The sequence below is a fragment of the Drosophila grimshawi genome, unplaced genomic scaffold (genome assembly GCF_018153295.1).
Source record: "Drosophila grimshawi isolate 15287-2541.00 unplaced genomic scaffold, ASM1815329v1 contig_311, whole genome shotgun sequence".
Lineage (NCBI taxonomy): Eukaryota > Metazoa > Arthropoda > Insecta > Diptera > Drosophilidae > Drosophila > Drosophila grimshawi.
Window position 1 is genome coordinate 1604803 of NW_025063098.1, and position 24219 is coordinate 1629021.

Here is a 24219-nt window from a genome sequence, read left to right on the forward strand (position 1 = left end):
GGACACCTGGGTGCCATAAAACCTGGATTTTTTACGTCAGGTTGATTATTTTCGGTATAAATAGACCTATCCTTCGTAGTCAGTATATTTATATCCTGCATCTCGGGTTCCACCAGCCAACAAGGACTATTGACAAACGGACTACCATTGGGCAACGTAATCTCATCCTGGAACACTTCAAGATTGGATTTTCACATCGCCAAATAGCTAAAATGGTAAATCTGAGTACCACCACTGTATTCAACATCATTCGACTCTTCGTCGACGAAAATCGGATAGAGGACAAGGGCAGAAATGCACCAAACAAGATTTTCACCGAACAGGAGGAGCGGAGGATCATCAGGAAAATAAGGGAAAATCCAAAGCTATCGGCTCCAAAACTGACTCAACAGGTGCAGGATGAAATGGGGAAAAAGTGCAGTGTGAAAACTGTGCGCCGGGTTCTGCGCAACCATGACTTTAATGCCCGAGTACCACGGAATAAGCCCTTTATAAGCGCCAAAAATAAAGGGACTAGGATGGCATTCGTCAAAACCCACTTGGACAAGGATTTGGAGTTCTGAAACAAATTCATATTTGAAGATGAGCCCAAATTCAACATTTTTGGCTCAGACGGACAAAATTATGTGTGGCGACAGTCCAATACTGAGCTGAGTCCCAAAATCCTAAAGGCAACAGTCAAGCACGACGGAGGAAGTGTCATGGTATGGGCATGTATCTCGGCAGCCGGCGTCGGGAATTTGGTGTTTTTTGAAACAACAATGGACAAGAGTGTGTATTTCAATATACTAAAGGAAAATTTACTCCAAAGTGCCAAGAAGCTAGGAATCCGACGTACTTTCCGGTTCTACCACGACAACGACCAGGACAAAAGCCAAGCATAAGTCCGGATTAGTACACTCCTGGCATATCTGGAACTGCCCCCACACGATAATTCCACAGGCCCAGTCTCCAGATTTAAATGTTATTTAAAATTTGTGGGCTCTGCTGGAAAATAACATCAGGAATCACAGATCCGATCTCAAAAATGCTCTGCTGGATGAGTGGAGCAAAGTCAGTCCAGAAACCACCCGGAAGCTGGTATCTTCCATGAATAATAGGTTAAGGGAGGTTATTAAGGCTAAGGGGTATCATACTAAGTATTAAGATCCTTATTTAAGTTTTTATACGCCTAATAAGTTAATTTTCTAAGACTGTTCCAAAAAACTTTGACATGTATTTTGGATAAGTTTTAAGTTTTGACTAATTTTAGTTAATTATTTAATATTTTAATAAAAACTGAAGCTTCCTTTTCAAACGTGATATAACATAAAACAAATTGGCATTTAAACATTTTGCGTTTATTGTTTTGTTTAAACCTTATAGCACTTTAAATATTTTGCTAGGCGCTGTTCCAGTTTAACTGCGAGACACTGTACATATGTATAAGAACACTTACCTACATAAATAAATGTGCATAAATACTTTACACTTTGAAGCCCAGATTTGAGGTCCGTTTCCATAAGCCTGTGCGATTTTCCTTAGCTTCTCGTCATAAAACTCGAAGGTGGAAACACATAAGCAGAGTAGCAGCTCTAATTTTATTGACGGAGATCAAGTTTAACCGATGCACGGCGCTTTATGACCCGAGTCGGGGTCTTCGTCAGCCTGAGCCCAACTGGGCAGGTAGCTCAAGGTGAAGTAGTCAAAGCTATTTTGGAAAACCCGCGGAAAAACCACGAAAATTCTCTTTCATATCTCGGTGACGAATATGGATTTACCTAAAGTACCATCTTGCTTAATATTCAGGTATGAAAGTAAAAGTCTCACTAGGGATAATACTAAATTTATTTTGGTTAAATTGGGTAACAGTAAAGCTTCTGAGATTTATTCTGACAATTAAATAAGAAATCGTCATGGACTTTTGATTGCATGTAATGTGAAGCAAAGTCAATTAAATGGTGCATTTCAATGAGACACACACGACACAGACGTGGCAGTCGTCTCGCAATCAAGACTCACGCCACGTTCTAAATGCGTCGTGGACTTTCCGGAGCCAGAGCCTGGACATGCCAACAGACGAGACACGTTGCACCAGCCGGCTGGTCAGACCTGACGCCGATCACAGGTCTCAGGTAGCAACTGGGAAGAGTTCTCCGATTCGCGGCTAAGCGGCTTACCTGCATGGTATAAAAGTAAATCGACGACATGGAGTTGCATCTAGTTAAAAAACCAATGTGCCACAGTGCAGAAGCTAAAATATCTCTCAACAAAATGTACAACAACTTCAATCCCAGTGAATCGTTTATGGCTAATGCTAGCAACTACATGGTAAGTTGTTGTACTGTGAAATATCAGCTAAATTGCTTCTACAATATATGTTTACCATCTACTTTTACTAGCTGAACTATGAGGCTCAACCTTCTGGTTTCCTTTGCCCATCCAGCACCACCAAGTGCAAGCGTTCCCGCACCGCATTCACAAGCCATCAACTGATGGAATTGGAGCGGGAGTTCAATGAGAATAAGTATCTGGGAAGGCCGCGTCGCATTGGAATCAGTCAACGTCTGCTGTTGACTGAAAGACAAGTTAAGATTTGGTTCCAGAATCGACGCATGAAATCCAAGAAACTAGCCAATCGGCAGCTGGGACACAAGGGATCAAAACTGTTGCTTGATTGTGGCATAGTGCAAAGTGAAGAACACCTAAGCCAACCACAACTAAGTGAAGATGAGCTGATAGTTGAACGTCTCTTGCAATACGTTAGCATGGGCCAAGATAGCTTGACCTGTGATCTATCGGATCCGTGTAATGATAATGCTATTATGGAACAGAACGATACCTTCTTTAATGCAGGGAAGTGTCCCGAACCCTATGAGGATCGTCTTCCAAGTGCATGTCGCGATTTTACAGATGTGGACACTGGGCCAACCAGTTGGTTCAATACAGAGCAATGGGTTGCCACTAGTGATGCACCGGAAGTGCAAACCATCGATCAGTTTACAGCTGACCCATTTGTGAATCCACAGATTGCTTGGGAATCAAACTACTCGATGGGATCATCTCCATCCAGCTCTACCGCATCCTGTGATTCATTTGAATTATTTCAAGACATTCAAGAGTTTCAAAAGCTCGATTCGTTTTATGTGGACCAATCTTTGGATGAACAATTTGGCTGGGACTCGAGTAGCTCGATTGCAGTGTCTACAACCAATTCGACAGCTTCATGCGATTCCTTTGAACCCATTGATGTTGATTATGACTTTTTGCAACATTTATTAGACGCATAAGAGAACAACATCATTTATTGTTCAATATAATTTATGTAATTAAATTAAACTTAAGCTACGACGAGTCCAAATATTTCAAAGAAGTGTAATTTATTGATATAAGCAATTCTCATTTTCGAATAAATTTCAAAAGCAAGATAAAAGATCTGTTCCAACTGCCAACCAATATATATTCAGTGTATTCAGTGGCATATCGCGTATCTGCCACTTGCCGGCTGTTGGCAACTAACTTAGATAAATTGGTGTCATCACATCATAAAGTGATTTCCACATATTGAAATTTTGGTCATCCAACAAAGAAAACGGATACTTACACACACACACACACACAGAGAGAGAGAGACCCCCACACACGATTAGGACACTCATGAGTTTATACACTAAGTGTGTATCCAGTTTGAATATTACTGCCTTCTTGAAACAGATTGTTCTGTGGACAATATTTCATCAGCAGCTGCTGTGTTGCACATATTAGTTTTATTATTTCAATAACATTAACGCATTGAATTTCGTTATCGATAAACTTTGCCTTACCTACAAAATTTATTAGAAAACTTGTGAAAGGCGGGTATATTGAGAGGATGGGAAGAAATATTCCCTGGTTACTTCTGAGAACGTTAGCACAAATGTTTCAAAAAGCCAAAAAATTGCAAAAAGTATGATTTAGTTCAGAAAGGCAGAAAATTAAATTGTATTAATAACAAAATCATTCAGTGCACATTTTCACAGTATCTTCTATCTTTCGACTGATGACATTTCAAAACAATTAATGTCTTTTTAAATACTTATATTTAGCTGAAAGACAGCATGATTCGAACGACTTTTCGATATCAAAACAAAACGTTCATTTTTATAAAGCAGTTACGGGTGATTGATGTTTAGATTATTGTTAACATTTAGTTGCAATCGATTTATGGAACTAATAATAGCGTTAATTGTGAACAATGTGTACAGTATTTAATGACAAGAGAAATAAATTAAGAACAAAAAATTATTCGACTCATTTGCAGTAAGATAAGAACACGCACACATATAAGTACTTATTGACTATTTATCATGTGAGATTTGAGCAACCGCACAAGCCTTCAAATACTTGCCAGCAAGTCGCAAGTCGCACACTCCTTCCACACACATACATATACACATATTGTAGAAATGTATGTATGCCTCACACACATGCACATACCCATGCTGAACTTCAAGCTAAAGATGCAACTACCGCAACAACCGTGACAAGTACAACATTTGTGTTGCCTGCCTCTGCCACTGCCATTGCTACTGCCACTGCCTCGCTTCAATCTGTCGCCCTCCGACGCAACCTTTGACACGCATAAATGGAACAGGAACAGGCAAAACCCCACCCTGACTCAGATAGTGCCCTCTCTGTGTGTGTGTGCCATACGTGGGTACAGTGCTGGGGGTGGGGGTTCCCTGTGTACCCGATTCTGGCCGGGACCGGGACCGGGACAAACAAAGATCGCAATTTGACTCTACACCACGGAGCTGTCAACTCGCACACAGAGTGGAGGAAGATTGATTACCGCCATCGAATTGTTTGCCTTTACAGGGTGGCTGGGTTGGTATGGGATGGATGGATGGGTGATGGGGTGCTGGACGGGGTGGTGTACGTGGCTGCGAGTTTCGATTGAATGGCATTAGAATCGAAAGAGTTATACGCCGGTTCACGCTTCCGCAACTCTGCTCTACTGCTGCTACTGCTGCTACTGCCTCTGACACTGTGACACAACGTTGACATCAACATGAAAATTCCTGCTGTCATATGTAAACAACACTTGAGTTTGCGTTTTTCCCTTGGCTGGTTTCGGTTTCTATTTGCGGCTCAAACTTTAAATAAACTTTTAATGAGCTCAACAACTATCATTCCATTAAATACTATTCATATATCATACTTCTTATATGCTTCTAGTTCCTGCAAATGTACTCAATGCATTGGTAATGTAATGGATTAGTTTTGGAGAGCCTTTATAAGTCCCCAATTCCAGCATCATCATTTAATTTAGCATCAGCAATTGTGTTATTTATTCCCTTATATAATAGACTTAATTTTTTCAACGAATGTGTCTATAAACTCCAACTGCTTGGAATGATACTTGCGCACATATTTAATACAGTTATCATAGCTGGCCTCATCGCTCATGCTTTTATAGGCCAGGGCGCGATAAAGCCAGGCCCTCATGTTCTTCTCATCCAGCTTGTTCAACACAAAGTCGCAATCGATGATGGCACGTTTGAAATCCCCCAATCTGTGCAAAAGCAATAAACCGAATATGAATTTGATATTGAGTGTTGGAGTAATAAAATACGCACTTGATGAAGCATAGAGAACGATTTATGTACAATATTGGACTGTCTTTGATGTTGTCAATGCCCTGACTGTACATGCTTACCGCATTTGCATAGTCTCCCTTGCGATAATCAGCGTTGCCCAGTCTATAAAAGGGATAATTTCCACTTAATATAAATTGTACTTGTCCTGAAGGAATATCAACTTACTTTCTGAATTTCTGTGCAACACGCTCACGCTCTAGTCGCGCCTTGGAGCGCTCAGCCTGATCAACTTCCACCTGTCTCATGAATGTGAATCGATCCTTATTGTTATTTGTTGTAGTCCCTTTGGTTTTTGTTGGTTTTTGCCTCACTGTCACCATAAAATTGTCCTCTGTAACACTTTCTGCAGAGTCTTCGGGTTCAACTTTTTCGCTACAAGGTAAAATATTGTTTTATTTTGCTTTTTTAAGGAGTTATTATATTTACTCTGTTGGTTTTTGTATGCTACGCAGCAGCATCATAACTTCATCGACCGTGGAATTAAGTCGGAGAAAGCTCTCATCTGTTTGGGGATGTTGTAGGGAATACATTATGGAACTTAATACACTTTAAAAATTATTGAACTGTTTTCGTTTGAAGAGAATATTTGTGAATGCTTGCTGCTGTTTTCGACAAGTTTGTTTATACATTCATAGCCTCAACGAAGGTATCGCATGGCAACCAGTCCACGAGTCTTTGCTTAGCAACTACACAACATAGTTTGATACACACAAAATTTCTGAAAATGTGCATTGGTGATAATAATTTCATTAAAACTTTTAGAAGATTTTGTGGCTTCAATATTATCTTATTTTTCATAATAAGGGAGACTATGCGGATGTGCACGATTGCTGCGTAAAGCTTAAGAGGATTCAACAATGTCTTCACATTACTTTTCATATTAATGTCAAACGATTTGTTCGAAAAAATGCATGCATGCCAAGCTCAGCGAATCAATTATAGACTATAAAATATAATGGCATCTAATAATAGAGCCGCAACCTGAGCTCAAAGCCAATGGCCCAACTCAAGCTCTATCCTGAAAATTGCACTGGTTTTAGCTGTGGCTCTGTCTATGGATACGATTGTGCAAGTCGTCTGACATTACCTGGTCCTGGACTGTGTGTGTGTGTGTGTGTGTGTGTGTGTGTGCATGCAAACACTTTGGGAACTGACGGCGGATATATTTCTCGTGTGCACAGTGCATTTAGGAGCGAACTCACACACACAGACACACACACACACTCAATGGAAATGGCGATGACGATGTCGATGTTGATGGGAAGAGCGTTTATCAACAGGCCGGACATGGACATGCTTAAGCGCCAGCGTGTTGCTTGTTGCTCGTTGCGCGTTGCGCGTTGCGCGTTGCACGTTGCAACTCTGGCTGTAGATGTGGCAGAGTGGCTGTTGTCGTTTGCTCGTTCCGTTCACGCGAGTGGCAACATGCAGGAATAAATAATTGCATCACAAAGCGAGCCGGTGAACTGGTTGTGGCACCATTGTGGCACATCCCCTCACCCTTCCACTTCGTCGCCACCCCCCCAAACAAATTGCTCACATGACGCATCGCATTTTTATACGAATTGCGCTTAGGCGAAGTAGTATTCAAGAGTTGTTTTTTACCTTACCTCCAACTGCTGTTTTTTTTTTCGTTTTGTTTTTTTCGTCCATATGACGACCGTTGCGGCATATGCGGTCATCAGCATAGATTGCCATTCGGCGTAATTATTACAAATGGATTTTATGTAATTTAATTGTGGGTTTTACATCATGAAAAATATACCAGCCATTCGCTCATAAGTATACCACTAAGCCGGCACGTACCTGTTCATACATATACACATATGTATATATATATATATATATATATATACAGCCACAGATACTGATACGCATCCTCATTGGGAGGTCAGACAGCATATGGAATCTGCTGAATTTTGCGTAGATTGAATGTGAATATGATTATAATTTTAAAGGAATAAAATCCGATTTTTCGTTTGAAGAAATCAATTTGAGAGCATCGAGCTTAAATGAATATAAAATAGTGAGAACTTGACTACGAGATGAATAGGTCAAATATGCAATATGAAAATAAATTTTGATCAAAAAAATTTAATGATGATTTTACAGTTGGGTATATTATATATAAATAAATCAATCAAATCTGATTTACACTCCAAGAAAGCGTCTAGCTCTTATAGTATATGAGATCGACTGGTTCACACAGATAGAGAGGGATGGATGGACCCAACTTTAGATGCAGATCCTGAATATATAAACTTTATGACGTCTGACCAGTAACCTTCAGCCAGTTACAGTTATATACTTTTGCACAGTTTCATTATACGCGTTTTCCCACATTAAGAAATAATAAAAACAAAGATGTTTTTAAGCCAAAATCATTAATGCCAATTTAAGTACCAATTTATGAAGTCTTTATTAGAAATTGATCTGCTGACGACACTGAAAATTTGAAAGTGTTTTTGGGGACCAGGCATAATTTCGAATAAACTTGAGCACATCATCCACTTTCTTTCAAACTATTGGGCATGGGCAAATTTCTCCATCGTTTAGTTTTAAATTATATATCAATATTCAGGATAACAAACAATCAGTTGATGTGTTGTATGCAAACGTGTGCATACTTTTGGAAATAATCAAATATTCAAATTGTGTCGCACATTGTTTTAAACCCAGTTGTACACACGCACAACGTTTCAACCTGGAGTGGAAGTGGAGTCGATGCGGAATTCCAGCAGCAACAGATGCTGACAACAACGTCACGGCTTTGGCCCATGATTCAAGCTGCGGAAGGCACAACAATAATGCCGTTGTATTGCACACACCAGGATTGCCCTGTACACACAAGTCAAAGGTGTGTTGCCCCCGCACCCACCCAGCAATGCCAGCAATTGGCATTCAAATGTTAAAGTGTTTTTTTTTTCACGCACTCATTTTGCGAAATTCCCCTGTGGAATACAAAACACCAGACGTTGGCCCACTCCTTGGCCAAACGTGGCTGCTTCTTTGGCACGGAGACACGCATGAAACGGGCTGGGTGCACTATTTTTTACGCCAACTGCTGTAAGGTACAGAGTAAGCATTACCTAGCCGTATACGTATTCTACTACATTTTTTTGAGCAAAAAAAACTTTTTTGCGCCTGCATATGTTGGTTGAGCGGGGGTAAGGGGGAAAGGGGCACACATTTGGCCTGTTTATGCGACAGGTGTTACCATATTGGTAGCGTTGAGGGACTAACACGTCTGTGAAATGTCATAACGTTTAAACGTGCCGAAAATACTGAAATCCACACGAAAACATTACAAATATGCACATATCGAGCACTGAACAAATTTGCTTAGTCAACTAGGCGTATTAAATACAAGTCTGATGGAATTGATTATGCTTTCATATAGATCAGATTTAAGTAATTGCTAGTTTTAAAACACCATTAGCCAGCAATTATACATATTTTTTCCATTTACCTCTGATCTGGTTTTTTCAGAGGTTATGATAATTCCGACTGAAGTTTGAAAGAGAAGTCTCCAACTCCATACTATATCATATAGTTCCTATTAACATATCATATAGTTCCCTAAGGCTTCTCAAATTTATAATGAAATTGGAATGGTTCCTGTTGGACTCCAGTCTAGTCTGGAAGAGTATGTAGTCTTTGGCATGCCCAATAAACTCTTTCCTTCTTGTTTATTTATCGTTGCACATCTTTGCAACCGAGCAAGTCCAATTAATTTATGAGAAAAGGCAAAACAAGTTTATACAAGAGCCAGTTTCATTAGCACACAAAATACATTTGCAGCTTCTTTGGTCATTTGGAGGAGACGCGTTTAAGAAATAATTGGCAAAAGCCGTGAAATCCGTGCAAGCCGCAAATTCAAAATTCAGAGCTGACAACGAGCGCTGCGATTAGCCATAAAAATTATAGATTCAATCTAATTAGAAAATGTCGCAGTTGCCTTGTTTCGAGCCTTGCAATACCTTCCTCAGCAGCGCCCGTGCAGAAGTGAATATTTAATTTAATTAACAAGAAACCATTTGGCTCATCGCTGGATAGAGTTGATAGAGCAGCAACGGGGCCGGGGGTGGAGGCGGAGGCATAAGCACGGTTAGGCAGCAAGTGCGGTTTGTGGAATTTATTGTTATGACCAGACCAACAAGGAACAAGAAAGACTCGTTGCCATCTCGGTTGTGTCATCAGCGACGCACAAGGCACGGTCGCAATCCAATAAAATGGCAATGGAGCAAGCTCGTCTCGCTTCCACGCAACACGAAAAGATTGAGCTGCGAGTGGGCAGCATAAGAAAGCGAACAATTGAAACAATCTGTTGGACATGTTTATTACACTGGCATTTCGCGTAATTGCAGCTGGCTCATCTCACTCCCTCTCACTCTCTCTCTCTTACTCTCTCTCTCTAGCTGTTTTTATTTTGCCTTTTTTTATGCTGCTTTGATTAGCTGCGCTTATGGCCAGACGATTAGCCACACCCACAATGCCGCCTTCAAACCCAAAATCACATCTATATTCATTATGGCAGCGACAACACTCATGTATTTGTGTGTGTGTGTGTGTGAGTGTTGTTTGTGGTTAGGCGAAGGACATGTGATGTCAAGGACTAGCCCGCCCGCGGGTATGGCTACCACAAACACAAACGCGTCTGACACATGCTCGGAAATGTCAACAATGCGCATGAAAATTCCAAGGTGCCACCCCTTTTTTGTCACAGCTCCTTGGCACTATTTCCGCACCGACAATTTCCTCCCAGGGGAAGCAATTTGCCACACCAGGGTATACCCACACACACACACACACACACACTTGTTAAACCTCACCCACTGGCATAACCCCAAAAGTCACTTCAAGCCGGAGTAACTAAGCATGTTTTGTGGCATGTGTGTGCCTCTGTGTTGTTCTTGCACTCGTACACATTCCTTGGGGCAGCAACAGCAACCGAAGCAGCAGCAGTCGAATCGCATTTCCACGCAAAGATGTCGTCCAGCTGCCGCCCAAAACAAGTGTCCCAACAAACCCAACACGAGTACTCGTAATGCGTGCGGTTAAATATCCATAAATCAAATCGTAGCACTTCTCTCCGACTCGTACTCGTACTCGGAATCGGAATTGGACTCGTACTCTCTGCGGCATTTTCAAGATGACCACTGGAGCTGGGCCAGATCCTGGGTCTGCGTCCAAGGCAAATGCGGTTGACACTTTTCTCTTTTGCATTAATAGATGGTCGCAAACACTGGCAAGCATTTGACTTTTCCATGGAATTCCTCGAGTTGACCCCTCAAGCCACAAGAGGACATTAAATGCAAAAGTGAAAACACTGGGCAAATGGGGCGAGTGGGACGAGTGGTAAAATTTACTATTTAAGTATGCCACAAAAATGAACTCTTTGCTCATTTAAACGCCCCGTTTGACATTCGAAATGATGGATTTGCACTTGCTAAGGATGTTCCATTTAAGGATGAATGTATGCTTGAATGCACTTATATAAAGGGTTGACATGGGATTCTAGATTGGCGAAAGAAGAGACTGGAACTGGAAAATGTACTTGATATTACAAATTAGAAGTCCCTTAATCATTGCGTTTAATGGATAAGATTTATGAAGCTTCCACGAAATTAGTTTTTCTGTTGCAATAATTGCTTTATTGTTATAAATTCTTACCTAGTCTTAAATTATATATTTACTGAGTAGTTTGAGCATCCAAAATGTTGACTTTTTCTATTATTATTCGCTATTGTTTCACTGAGTTGTATCTTTTACGTCTTCTTTTACCAGGGACGAATACTTAGATTTAACTTAAAGCAGAAAAAAAATATGGGCAAAGAAGCAGAGATAGTTGTCTTCAGTTGTGATAGTCGTAGGAAGCCGTGCAGGGATTCAGGTGCGAGACGCTCAACTTCCTTGACTTGGCCACTGGCTCACCCCACGAGAGATTCATGGATAGCGATGAGCTAGGGTGCATTGCAATTGGTTCGGCATTGTGGTGACGGGTCTGCGCTGCATTGGACTTGGACCAGGCCTGAGCCGCTGCCTCCAGATCCTGTTTGATGCTCTGCAACACCAAATCCACATTGTACGAGTAGTGTCCCGTTGAGGCGGAGCTGGCAGGCAGAGCAGCACTGGATGCGGGTGCTGCCGTCGACTGGGCGAGGTGTTCCAGAATTTCACTCAGATCCGATGCGCTGCTGGCCACCGTTTGAGTCTTTGGCTTGGGCTTGACATGTCCGTACAAGTCTTGAGCCGGATTTGGCAACGTGGGTGGCATAACAGGTGGGTTCGGTTGTGCAGCGCGTTTCTCTGCACTGGGATCCTGGGAGTAGGACATTAGTCGCTGCACAATGCCGCGATGAGCGCTCTGCTCCGTTTGAGGCTGCGTCAATTTGGCATTGGGCTTCGAGTCGCGTTGGCGATGACCCTGAATGTCCTTCTTGAACTTCATGCGACGGTTCTGGAACCAGATCTTCACCTGACGCTCGCACAGCGACAGACGCTGAGCAATCTCAATGCGACGCGTCCTGTACAGATACATGTTGCTCTTGAATTCGCTCTCCAGCTCCACGAGCTGCACGCTTGTGAATGCTGTCCGGGAACGCTTCAACTTGACCCGTTGCGCCTGCGCTGGCTGCAAGGCCATATTCTCATCGGAAGATATCTGCTGCCCCTGCTGCTCCCCCACTGACAAGGGCAGTGTGGTTGGAGAATGGTACGCGGGCAGCGAGACCACGGCTGGAAGGGGTGTTTGCTGCGATTGTTGCATGGCTTGTGGCGGGTTGCTTGTGTTGTGATGATTTCCGTACAGGAGCTGTTGTCAGGAACAAGAGTTATTAGTTGAGATGTCAGCGGCTGATCCAAGATTGCTGTCTACTTACATTGCTGTACTTGACCACTGGAGCTGGGTAGGTGTTCATCTTTGGCTGGTGCACTGGATAGTAATGCATGACGGATGACATCTCGAGTGTTCGTTCGTCTTACTGTTCGGCTGTCCAAATCAATAGTGATGTCCTGCCTGGCCGCACTCGGCCAATATATAGCCTGGCTAGGTAGACGGTGGGTTTGCCAAAAATTAGACGAAAAATTTGCCTAAACTCGCGCACAGTGCCATAAATCCTTTTGTATAGCGCTGATGCGGCTGTCATCGTCTTCGTCTTCGTCGTTGTCGTCGTCGTCTGCCTCATCTGCTGCCGCCGTTTTTGTTGCTGTCTCTTTCTTTTCCTCGATATGGGTGCGTCTGGCACCAGCCAGACTAGCCAAGTCCAGGGCATGGACAATCTAGGGGCTTGTTTTGATCGAAATCCGGCTAGCCTCGGATTTGTTGCGTTACGTGAGTTCGTCCAGGTTCAGATCGATCCGAATCTGGCCGCCAGGTAAACTGGCGGCTGCCCATCACTGATGAGGATCTGTTGTTCAGTTGTGTTGTCCAACTTGTAGCACCTGTTTGGACGAGACGTCGACGAAAGTGAAGCCGACTACGACTACATCGCGTCGAAGGACGATCCAAGGGCATGCGACGACATACGTTGCTCTGATCGTCGTGACGCGGCTCTTGGTCGCTCCGGATAATGCAACGAAAAAGGATATTTCGAGGGTTTTATGCTTGATTTAACAGTTTATGACTTTATTTGTGTCACACTGACAGGCTCACAATGCGTCGTCGTCGTCGTCGTCTCTCTCTCTCACACTGTTGCGGCCATTGTTCTCTTCGCCCTTTGCCCCTGTCGCCGGCACTGCGAATTCGGCGAGTTCGCAAAACTTTATTACTGGCGCTATAGGATTTGCCACTTCTCCGAATTTACTAAAAATACGCCAGAACAAAGGCAAAGTCATAACATACAAATATTCCTGTACATTTTTGGGTAGAATGCGACACGTGGTCCTATAAAGATACATATATGTATATATATATATACATACATGTTATTTATGTAGATATGCAGATACTTTCACTTGTAATTGAATTACTAAGAATATACTGAATACCTGTATGTGGAAATTGTCTTTGAAATAAGTCTTTAAAAAATGGTGTATTATATTATAAATACTTTATGACAAATACTATTCAATGTATTATATTAATATTATAACGTATAAAAAATAATATAAACAATTAGTTTTAAGTTATGCATATGTGGCACATATTTAATATTTTAATAAATTAAGATACATCACGTGCAACATTAATAAGGAGCACGGAGCTGCACATTGGCGCGCCCCCCGGCAGCTCATCCAATTACACAAAGCGTCAATAAAATTGCATATGGGAGAAACCCAAGTTTAGTTCTTTCATGCTAATTTCGGATTTCCCGTATTTTATATCAAAGAAAAGTGCTGCAACAAGTTGCCTGCTATTGGTCGATGGTTCGGCGCTTGAGGCGCCTCGTAGGGGCAGCATGTGCACACCCGGTCGGGGCAGCCAGCGAGCCTACCTAAATAGTTCAAGCCAGGTAGATATAAACACACACAGGCACCTGGTGATTTGGATTTAAATTAAGCGCGAATTTTATTATGCGCATTTCGCGGAAAATTCGCGGATCCGATTTTATTGCACACATGTGCCTGTGGCGTATTCCAGCTTCAAATTCATAAGATTTTCGGAAAAACCAGCTACAGTTTTCGTTCATCGAACGTTTGTTGCATGCAGCATTCAACTTGCGTACAAAAGCTCATAACCCTAATATGCATTTTCGTACTTTTACTTAGTCATATTTATCGCAATGTATAATATATTATGGCATATAATCAAAATTATTTCCCCATCATATAGTTCAAATTTCAACTTTTAAAAAGCTTCATGCTTTAAGTATTCTCGATTCTTTGTACTTATTTACGAATTTAAATAACTTTACAAGATCGTTTTACTCGATAGATTTAATAGCACCTCATAATATGTATTTAATTAATACTAATCGAACTGAAGTCTGTTCAAGGACAGCGTATCTTTAAAGCTTAAGAGCATAGTGTTAAACATATATTGTAGTTTATAAGATTTATTAAAATAGTACAGAAAACAATACTCTGAATATTTTAAATATGTCCCCAAAGACTATTTCATACAGATATGTAGATAAGTTACGTTTAGAACAATATTTAAATGGTGCACCATTCAAGGGTAACTGGGATACATATTTTGAATGCATTTTCAACTGATAAAACTCTCTTACATACTGAAAGTAAGTAAAGATTTCGTTTAGATAACTGAGGCCTGTGCTTTACATGTGTTTTGAGACAAATTGTAAACAATTCTCACGTGAAGAATGCTTAATTGCAACATGCAAACTGTGGCATAACAAAGTTTAAAAATATTCTGAAGAACATTATTGGTTAAACGTTCGATCTTCGACTGATAATGGCAGATAGTGTCCACAGAAAGACATGCGATTATTAGGAAGAGAAACATTTTTCATTTAGATCAGTACAGTTTTACAGGCTATGCCAGTTGGCCTGAGTTATAAGAAAGAAATGCATTTTATATTTATCTATAAACTTCTTCTGTAAAGCGTTCAATTAAAGCCCATATTCGTCTCAACAGTGTCTGGTTGGGCATTCATGGGCTTTGGCAAATGCCCAGCCAGACAGCGTTGAGATCAAAGAGCGCTTTACAAATAAAGTTTCCAAATAGTGGGACTTAAGTTTATGTCAGTAGAAAATGCATAAAAAAACTCGCCAGCTACAACTATGCATTACATACTTGGTTTAAAACAATGTTAAATTGGCTTAAATACTATGCATATGGATATCTACAATTATTAGATCTTTGTACAATCAGGAAACAACGGTTAAAGCTATAAACTCCACAAACATTGAAATTTGTTTGGTTTTTTTTTCTTTACAATTATTATTATTTTGAGGCATTATTTAATGTGTCAGCCTAATTGAAGCAATAGGCGAACTGGGTGTTCCCACCGGCATTACGATGGGGATTATACGCTTGCATTATCGTATCCATCGTGCACTGATATTGGTTTGACTCTTGCATCGCCTCCATTGAGCCACCCGGATGCGGTGGCGGCTGCGTGGACGGCACAGTGAGTTTGCCGAACTTGCCAAAGGTACTGCTACCGCTGCTGCCACCACACCCGATGAGATTGCCACGTGCCACAGCGAGAAGTCCTTGGCTCAAGATATCGCTGCCATTGTCACAGGTTTTGTCTGCAACCGCATTGTTGTTGTTATTGCTCTTCAATGGCTCCAAGTTCTGCAAATCATGAGGAGAATTTGATTTGTATTGTGAAAAAAACAGGCAATTAATTTGCGTATATCTGATAAAGGAAAGCATCAAGGACACTTCAGGATACCATCTGAGCAGTTCATTATGCAAGGCGGACACTCACCTGCAGCGTCGTCGTCTTCTTATTCGATCCATTGTCCATGTCGTCGGTAACATCGGCGTCGCCGACAGCAGTGGCACACGGGCCGCCAACGCCGACGCCGCCGCCAGCAGGTCCGCCACCGCCACACAGACTGGGACTTTCGTCATTCTTTGGTGTTAATGGCTCATAGACCTCGGAGCCGGGCGAGAGCGCAGACGTCACGGCCTCGACGGCCGGCATGCCGCTGGCAGCGACGCCACTCAGCGGCAGCGCCGCCGTCCTCATATAATACGATCCATTGAAATTGTAGTCGTCCTCGTTTTCGCATTTGATCAGCGGCACCCGACAGCCATTTCCAGGCTTCTGCTGAAAATCAAAATGATGGTATTGTTGCTGTTGTTGTTGTTGTTGCTGCTGTTGTTGTTGTTGTGCAATCGCATGGGGATGATGCAGTTGCTGTGGCTGCTGCTGCTGGTGATGGACTTGCTGATGTGCATTGCCATGCTGCTGGTGCATGGCTGCAGCCCCGGGAAAGAACTGAGCAGCAGAATTGGACGCCGATGCATTCGAATACTGGCCAGGCATCTGCGTTACAATCCGCTGCTGACCCGTTGCGGCCTGTGTATGCTGATTGCCGTTGTAGTTGTAGTAGGCGCTGAAGGACTCGCTGTAATGCTCAACGAGATGCGCCGTGGGCGTGGATGGTGTGGGCGATGGCGTCAGAGCATTGGGTGTGGCAGCGCTACCGCTAAGGCTCAGCGCCTGCAGACTCGGCGGATCCGCATCCGCTGTCTTTGCCGGTGCATTGGGCATGGACGGGGAGAGCGGCATGCCCTCGTACGACTGATCCTTGTGCTGGTCCGATTGAATCTTGTGGCGGCGTCGGCGATTCTTAAACCAGATCTTCACCTGCGCCGTGCCCAGCGCCAACTTGGCAGACAAATCGGCCAGGCGAGGTGCGGTCAGGTAACGTCCCTGCAGAAAGTGCTGCTCCAGCTCGGCTATTTGGGAGCTGGTGAATGTGGTGCGAGTGCGACGTGGTCGTCGCATTACCAGCGACTCGGACAGCTCATCTGTTTTTTTTTTGGGGGGGGAAGTGGGGTTGATTAGTCAAAGATATTACCATCATATCAAGAACAGACAGCAGAGACAGAGAGAGATAGAGAGCGAGAGAGAGAGGGATATGTATATAAGAGAAAGAAAAAGAGATATATATAACGAGAGAGAGTGAGAGATGTCGAGAGAGGAAGAGAGAGTTATGCATAAAGAGAGAGAGAGGGATATAGATGCTTAAAGAGAGAGAGGCATATATACGCATAAAGAGAGAGAGAGAGGGATACATATGCATAAAGAGAGAGAGGGATATATATGCATAAAGGGGGGAGAGAGAGAGAGACAGAGAGGGATAGATATGCATAAGGAATGGGAGAGCTAGAGAGAGACCGAGATATACATAAAAAGAGACAGAGCGAGATGGAGATATGCATAAGGAGATAAAGAAAGAGATTTACGAGAGAGACAGAGGGAGAGAGATATGTGGATAAAGAGAGAAAGAAACAGAGAAAGGAAGAGAGAGAGAGAGAGAGAGAAAAACGGAGCGAAACATAAAGAGAGCGATAGAGTGAAATGCATAGAGAGGAAGAAAGATAGAGAGTAATGCATTAATGGAGAAATCACTAGCGTGAGAGAGAGAGAGAGAAATATGCATAAGGACAGAGATTAAGAGACGAAAAATACATTGAATAAAACAGACTTTTTCTGTAACGCTAAATTAAACTAATTACTAAACTGTAATTAGTTCGTTATATTGAGTGTGCACTGTATCCGTATTTACTTGCGAGCATGCGTACACACTTGCATATCTATAAGTTGCACACATGCACACAAATTGATATTATTACTTGCCTGGCTTTGGCATCTGGTTGGGCAGATAGGGACGAATGTAGTTGTAGTTGATGGCGCCCGTGCGTTCATCGAATAGCTTTTGAAATGGAAATGGAATGGGAAATGGTGAGCCAGAAAATGATAATTGTCGTTGTTTATTCTATGCACTTACTAAATCGAAGGGATTGCGAAACTGTGGCGGCAACTGCAGCTGTGGATGCTGTGCGTGTGTGTGTGGGTGTGTGTGTGGATGCGGATGCGTGTGCGGATGTGGCAGTGTGTGGTGGTAAAAATTCTGATCCGGCGGGGGTTGCGCCATTTTCCACAACTAGCTCCGCCGCGCACTTTTTGCTTTTTCTTTTATTCGGCGGGTTTCACTTGAGAAATTCAGTTTTCATTTGCATGCGAATTGTAACCGGTTACATTTGAAGAACGCTAATTTATTATTTCCACATTTTTCTTTCATTTACATCGCGTCTGCAAAGCGCCGTTATTTCAAGCTAAAGAACAACAATTCAAAACAGAATATGCAAAACAGTGCCAGATTGTTTAAATAACTGACTAAATGCGCACATCTGGTAACGCCATTTAAGTGTGTGTTAAGTGTCGCTAGGTGGCGCCGGCAAGCGCATAGTGCTACCAGACTGTCGTCTGTAAATTTAGTCATGAGTATATTTAACAGATGACGCCAGTGTGAAATATCAGAATTTGGCGCAAAGATTTCCAATTTGAGCATTTTAGAATATATCATTTTTGTTAAATTATATTTATTTGTTAATGTGTGAGTGATATATATTATATTATTTAATTTTAATGCTTTATCATTCATTTATATTTGCTTATAGAAATTTGAAAGAATTGCAGTTGCATAATTTTTTCTTTGTAATTATCAAGTACTTCAAAATGTTTGTTTTGAACTTTCAATATATCCCTTAAATGCATATTCTGCGAACATATTTTTTTTTTTTTTAAATGTTTATTTACTTTTTCAACATTGTTGAAGGCATTCAATCAATAAATGGTAACTTTTTTTTTTATTTATGGAGCAGAGTGAAATGTGCTAATACCGTTTAGCAAATATGTAACCGATCATTGTTGTGTTGACTTTGGATGGCAAAAGCTGTTTGTTGTTGTAATTGTGCCAACTGGCAGCCAAAGTCAATTCACAGTATTCAGGCAGCGAGCCAAAAAACAAACAAACAAAACAGGGCGCAAAGGATACATCCAAACACACACACACACACACTCACACATACAGAGTGGGCCACAAATTCACACGCAGTGTGTGACAAAGGACTATGGCAACAGTCCCTGCGCACTGCCGAAGCGAGACACCCGAAAGACTCACTGACAGAAACAGGATTCGGGTAATAAATTACAAATTTTGACATTTTCTGTTTCAGATCCGCTTGTGCTCGTGAACGTGAACACTGCCAGACAGTCAGCCAGCCAGCCAGTCAGTCAGCCAGCCAGTCAGCCCTGTTCTGCACCTCTCTCTCTCTCTTTTTATATTTATATATGTATATATATATATATATAAACATATACACATTATATATACACACATATGCAGGCGATGCAAGTTTTGTCGAGCATCGATGAATAGCCAAATAGCTGGACCTCAACTGTAGCTGCAACTGCAACTGCAACTGGAACTGGAACTGGTAGTGGGACTGCAACTGTTCTTTAGATGGGCCACGATTGTGAGCACTTCTCGGTGCTCTATGCTCTGTGCTCTCTGCTCTGGCTGTCTCTGTCTGCCACAGCGGGGGCACTGTGGCAAACGAAATGAATAGACGCACCCTATGCGGTCCACACAGATAGTTAACTTGAAATTTATTATTTTACACAATTTACAATTATCTGATTCAAATGTGCACTCTGCACTGAACACCGAACACCGAACACTGAGCACTGAGCACAGAGCATCGGATGCAGTTTAATCTGCTACCAACTTTCAACTTGCAACTCCCAACTCCGATTCCGATTCTGACTCCAGACTCCAGACTCCCGACTGCGACTCCGCCTTTGTCATATCCGCCGCATTTCGACGGAACTGACAGTCACGTTTTAAGGTCTGATTTAATTTGCTGTCGTTGTGCGAGTCGATTTTTCAGGAATTATCCCCATATAGTTTTCTGCCTCGACTCCCTCAATCCACACAGACACGCAAAAAGAGTCAAGTTTAAGTGCATAATCCATGAAATATTGGAAAAACCAAAAAAGGAAAATCCTAGCAAGAATTGGATGAGTATTTATGACAACTGCTTTAAGCTGGAAAAACTAGAAAACTTTCCATGTTCAAAGTACATGAATTATAATTCTCTTAAAACGTATTAGCAATTTTAAATGTTTCGATTCCAGAGATGATTCTAATAAAAATTTTAAAAATGTATTTGAATTCAATATAAATTTCGATTAGTGATTGTAATTTTTATTAAATTTCTTAAAACGTTTATTATAATTCTTCATTCAGCAAAATATAATTTTATTAGTTTTAAAAGGTATTTTAGCTAAATAATAAAATCGATTGTAATTTCCAAACAATTTCTTAACTTCTATGCAAAATAATTGAAAATCTTTTCTACAATTCTTCATCAACTTTATAACAATTTCAGATTTTGTTTATGTTTAGATTAAGAAATTTCAACTTTGTTGATATTCAAATGTATTTTGAATGACCAAAAATACTTAGATCAATTTATATAAAATATTAATTATATTTATATTATATATATTATATTATATTAATACTATACTATTTATATAAAATATTAATTATATTTAGATTATATATATTATATTATTTGAATACTATCATCATCAGCATTTTCAGTTCTGAAGCGTTTCAGCGTTTCAATCTTTCACCCCCTTTTTTTGTGTGTGTTGTTTTCACGCAAGCGCCCCTGTAAATGTGAGTGCGAAGGAGATGGCATGCATATGCTGGCCAAACAGGATCGTGTCCTGGCATTGGCATTTCCCCCGGGCGAAAGGTTATTCCAGCAGAAGACGTCTCGTCCTTTGTTCCCTGCGCCATGCCATAAATCAACGTATGCATAATGTGTGTACGTGTGCATGTGTGTGCATGTGTGTGTGTGTGTGTGTGTGTGCGTGCAGCACCTTTCCACGAACTTCAAAACGGTATTTCAGGGGCAAATGGCGTCACAAATTTAAATTTGCCTTCAGCTTTGTCTAGCTGAACACGGCGAGTCGCGACTCAAAACGGACAACGCTGCCATCGCCATCGCAGTCGCGTCGCAGTCGCCTTCGCAGCAGTCGCAGCAAAACAAATCAATTTCAAGCCGAAGAGTGCACCAAAGTTAAACTCATTGATAAGTCAAGCAACAACAACAACAGCGACAACTCAACTGCTCTCGCAGACAGTGCGCGAAAGTAAACAAAAGAGAATAGAAACAGAGAGGAAGCGATAGACGCAATGATTTTTCGGTGTCTTCTTCTGTTTTGAACAGATAACAATAACATCAACATAACGATCGGTCAACGTCAGCGCTGACAGCGACAGCGACAGCGTCGGCGACGTCAACGTCAACGTCGCTGCGAGCAGCCCACGCTGTGTTTTTGAGCGGCGATTTTAAGTTCGAAGTCAGTCGCGCATCGAACGTGAAGCAAACAACTCTTGCCGAATAAACGCAAGCCAAGCAATAAGCAGCAAGCATCAAGCAGCAAGCAGCAAGCAGCGCATTGAACTCTCCATCGAGCTAATCGAATCATCACATTGGCCACATTATCAGCAGCAGCATGAGGAGAATGAGGAAGAGTGACTTGCAGCTGGTATTTTTGTGGTCGCTGCTGTTGCTCAGTGGCATATCACTTACGGCTGCCACAGCACCAGTTATCAGCCACATTAGCCAGGATGTGGTGGCGAGTGTGGGCGACAGCGTCGAATTCAACTGCACCGTGGAACATGTGGGTCAATTGACTGTCAGTTGGGCCAAAACGGATCCCAACTCGGCCGTGGTGCTCAGCATGCGCAACATGCTCAGTCTGCCCGATCAGCGCTACAATGTCAGTGTGCACGAGAATGCTGGCAAGGACAGTGCCGTTTATAGCTTTCGCATACGCCAGATCGAGGCGAGCGATATGGGTCCGTATGAGTGCCAGGTGATTGTCTCCGCCACCGGCAAGGTGACCAAGAAGCTCAATCTGCTCATCAAGACGCCGCCGGTAATCTCTGAGCTGACGCCAAAGAGCATGCTGGTCACGGAGGGACAGAATCTGGAGATATCGTGTCATGCCAGCGGATTTCCCGCACCCACCATATCCTGGGCACGCGAACAGAATGCCATAATGCCAGCGGGTGGCCATCTGCTGAACGAACCGACGCTGAGGATCAGGGCGATACATCGTGTGGATCGCGGCGGCTACTATTGCATTGCCCAGAACGGCGAGGGCCAGCCGGACCGGCGACTGATCCGTGTCGAGGTCGAGTTCCGGCCCCAGATCGCTGTGCAGCGACCCAAGGTGGCGCAGATGCTGTCCCATTTGGTGGATCTCGAGTGCAGCGTTCAGGGCTATCCGTCGCCAACTGTGGTGTGGTTCAGGAATGGGGCGCAGCTGCAATCGAGTCGACACTACGAGATCTCCAACACGGCCTCATCCTCGGAGACGACCACGTCGGTGTTGCGCATCGCCAGCGTATCGGAGGAGGACTTCGGCGACTACTACTGCAATGCCACCAACAAGCTGGGACATGCCGATGCTCGGCTGTATCTCTTCCAGACCGTCATTCCGGTGCCCTCATCCTCATCGTAGGAGGTGTGCCCGCTGCTTTCCCACACACGCACACCCCCCCACACACACACACACACACAAAGAAGAAGAAGACTTGAATTTATATATTAATTTTTTCGGCAATTGTTTGGTATTATGTTCTCCATATGCTATATATGCTATATGTTTTGTATGTCTGGCCGCAGCTTCCACTCGGATGCGGTCTGTAGTTCTCTTATTATTAATGATTCATTCAATTAACTCTGATTCCGATTCACTTTAAGCGTTTGAATGTTTGTGCCTTGAGAACTCGCTTCCCATCGTTGCGTTTTCAGTATACATAAATAAACACACACACACACACACATATATATATATATATATATATATATATGTACACACACACATGTATATCATCATATAGTAATATGTGTTTCCTTCTCGATTCGAGATAATTTATACTTATATAGATAAGTACATGTGGGGCATGTTCTGAGGGATGTTTACACAGTCGTCATAAAGATAAGCAAGGGTCTGTTCTGGGATATTCGATGGGGCATAAAAAGGTAAGCCAAACTTCAAATCAGAAGGTGTTATCAATATGTTTGCCGTTTGATTCCAATCATATATTTGCTTATCTATTTGGTTATAAATGCGTTGACATACGGCCTTATCAGTCTTATCAGTCAGTAATCACTAGCTAGTTTTTCAGAGTAGCATTCATTCAGCATTTCATTCAGCTTTTTTATTTCTTTTTTTTATTAAGATTTTTATTCCGAGAAATAAAGAAATCAGTTTGTCTGCATTTGAAAAATTGGATTTCGAAGTTTATAAATACTCATCGAATTTTATATTATTAGAAAAAGTAATAATTTGAATCTTACACTTTATTTTTCAAATTTAATAATTCGATAAATATTTATAAAAGTTTTGTCCTTGAAGTCGATTATTAACTAGTATGTATAATACAATTTGCAAAAAGGGTCTTAAGCAAAATGGTTAAAAATGAGTTTAAACATTAATTTTAATCAAATTGTAAGAGACGCATTTGAAATACTTCAAATTCCCAACTAACCAAACGGCTTACAAAAAAGGTATTCACTTCTGAGAGAGATCGCATTTATGGTAAGCTGTTCAAACTGCCACAACATTTAACTCTTCAATCATGGTTAAAAATGGACTTCAATTCACCTCTTGATACCCATACACAACCAACCGCACACTCACACACACACACACACACACACTCACACACATCAGAAAGTAAGTTGTTCATTGTAATTGAGAAAAATGTGAGGCATTTGTAAAGGCAAACCCGAAAAGAGCCGTCGCTCTGTTGGTGCCACTCTTGCGGCTACTTGGGACTAAACTATGGCCACACATGAGTTGGGATATATATAAATATGCATATACACAATATATATATGTATTTACAGTACTAAGCACGTGGTCCATGTGGGTGCCTTGTGCCATGTGCCATGTGCCGAGCAGTTAACCACATGAGCGATGTCTCTGTGGACACCAACTCTATTAAGGCCTGGCACATTAGTTTAGCAGACTCTATCCCTCCATCCCTCCATCCCTCCACTCCCCTTCCGCTCCCCCTCCACCACCACCTGTCTCTCCCACTGGGGGCAGTCATCATCAAAATCAGCACTTGCTAATGA

The 24219-nt window shown here is 42.1% G+C and overlaps 5 protein-coding genes across 5 annotated transcripts; 2 read left to right on the top strand and 3 right to left on the bottom strand.

The window, feature by feature from the left end:
- Positions 1-2253: 2253 nt before the first annotated feature.
- Positions 2254-3269, top strand: LOC6563161 (protein zerknuellt 2). Its single transcript, XM_001990626.1, has 2 exons — positions 2254-2310; positions 2382-3269. The coding sequence occupies exons 1-2, from the start codon at positions 2254-2256 to the stop codon at positions 3267-3269; spliced, it is 945 nt and encodes a 314-aa protein (XP_001990662.1).
- Positions 3270-5316: 2047 nt separating this feature from the next.
- LOC6564372 (tetratricopeptide repeat protein 12) lies at positions 5317-6148 on the bottom strand. Its single transcript, XM_001990625.1, has 4 exons — positions 6045-6148; positions 5784-5990; positions 5598-5720; positions 5317-5533 (listed from the first exon to the last, which is right to left on the bottom strand). Exons 1-4 carry the CDS (start codon positions 6146-6148, stop codon positions 5317-5319), a joined length of 651 nt encoding a protein of 216 aa, XP_001990661.1.
- Positions 6149-11378: 5230 nt separating this feature from the next.
- LOC6564371 (protein zerknuellt) lies at positions 11379-12580 on the bottom strand. The gene is made up of 2 exons (XM_001990624.2): positions 12500-12580; positions 11379-12432 (listed from the first exon to the last, which is right to left on the bottom strand). The coding sequence occupies exons 1-2, from the start codon at positions 12578-12580 to the stop codon at positions 11473-11475; spliced, it is 1041 nt and encodes a 346-aa protein (XP_001990660.1). The 3' UTR covers positions 11379-11472.
- A 1915-nt stretch (positions 12581-14495) lies between these two features.
- Positions 14496-18311, bottom strand: LOC6564369 (homeotic protein bicoid). Its single transcript, XM_001990622.2, has 4 exons — positions 17994-18311; positions 17843-17918; positions 15959-17010; positions 14496-15822 (listed from the first exon to the last, which is right to left on the bottom strand). Exons 1-4 carry the CDS (start codon positions 18138-18140, stop codon positions 15496-15498), a joined length of 1602 nt encoding a protein of 533 aa, XP_001990658.1. The 5' UTR covers positions 18141-18311; the 3' UTR covers positions 14496-15495.
- A 3135-nt stretch (positions 18312-21446) lies between these two features.
- LOC6564368 (protein amalgam) lies at positions 21447-22910 on the top strand. The gene has a single exon (XM_001990621.2). The coding sequence runs from the start codon at positions 21581-21583 to the stop codon at positions 22592-22594; it is 1014 nt and encodes a 337-aa protein (XP_001990657.1). The 5' UTR covers positions 21447-21580; the 3' UTR covers positions 22595-22910.
- The last annotated feature ends 1309 nt before the right edge of the window (positions 22911-24219 follow it).

Coding starts and splice junctions, on each gene's coding strand:
- LOC6563161 (XM_001990626.1), top strand. CDS start 2,254: ATGTACAACAACTTCAATCCCAGTGAATCGTTTATGGCTAATGCTAGC. Junction 2,311..2,381: donor CTAATGCTAGCAACTACATG/GTAAGTTGTTGT, acceptor TACTTTTACTAG/CTGAACTATGAGGCTCAACC.
- LOC6564372 (XM_001990625.1), bottom strand. CDS start 6,148: ATGTATTCCCTACAACATCCCCAAACAGATGAGAGCTTTCTCCGACTT. Junction 5,991..6,044: donor AGCATACAAAAACCAACAGA/GTAAATATAATA, acceptor TTTACCTTGTAG/CGAAAAAGTTGAACCCGAAG. Junction 5,721..5,783: donor GTTGCACAGAAATTCAGAAA/GTAAGTTGATAT, acceptor TCCCTTTTATAG/ACTGGGCAACGCTGATTATC.
- LOC6564371 (XM_001990624.2), bottom strand. CDS start 12,580: ATGTCATCCGTCATGCATTACTATCCAGTGCACCAGCCAAAGATGAAC. Junction 12,433..12,499: donor CAGTGGTCAAGTACAGCAAT/GTAAGTAGACAG, acceptor TCCTGACAACAG/CTCCTGTACGGAAATCATCA.
- LOC6564369 (XM_001990622.2), bottom strand. CDS start 18,140: ATGGCGCAACCCCCGCCGGATCAGAATTTTTACCACCACACACTGCCA. Junction 17,919..17,993: donor TTCGCAATCCCTTCGATTTA/GTAAGTGCATAG, acceptor CCATTTCAAAAG/CTATTCGATGAACGCACGGG. Junction 17,011..17,842: donor CAACCAGATGCCAAAGCCAG/GCAAGTAATAAT, acceptor AAAAAAAAACAG/ATGAGCTGTCCGAGTCGCTG.
- LOC6564368 (XM_001990621.2), top strand. CDS start 21,581: ATGAGGAGAATGAGGAAGAGTGACTTGCAGCTGGTATTTTTGTGGTCG.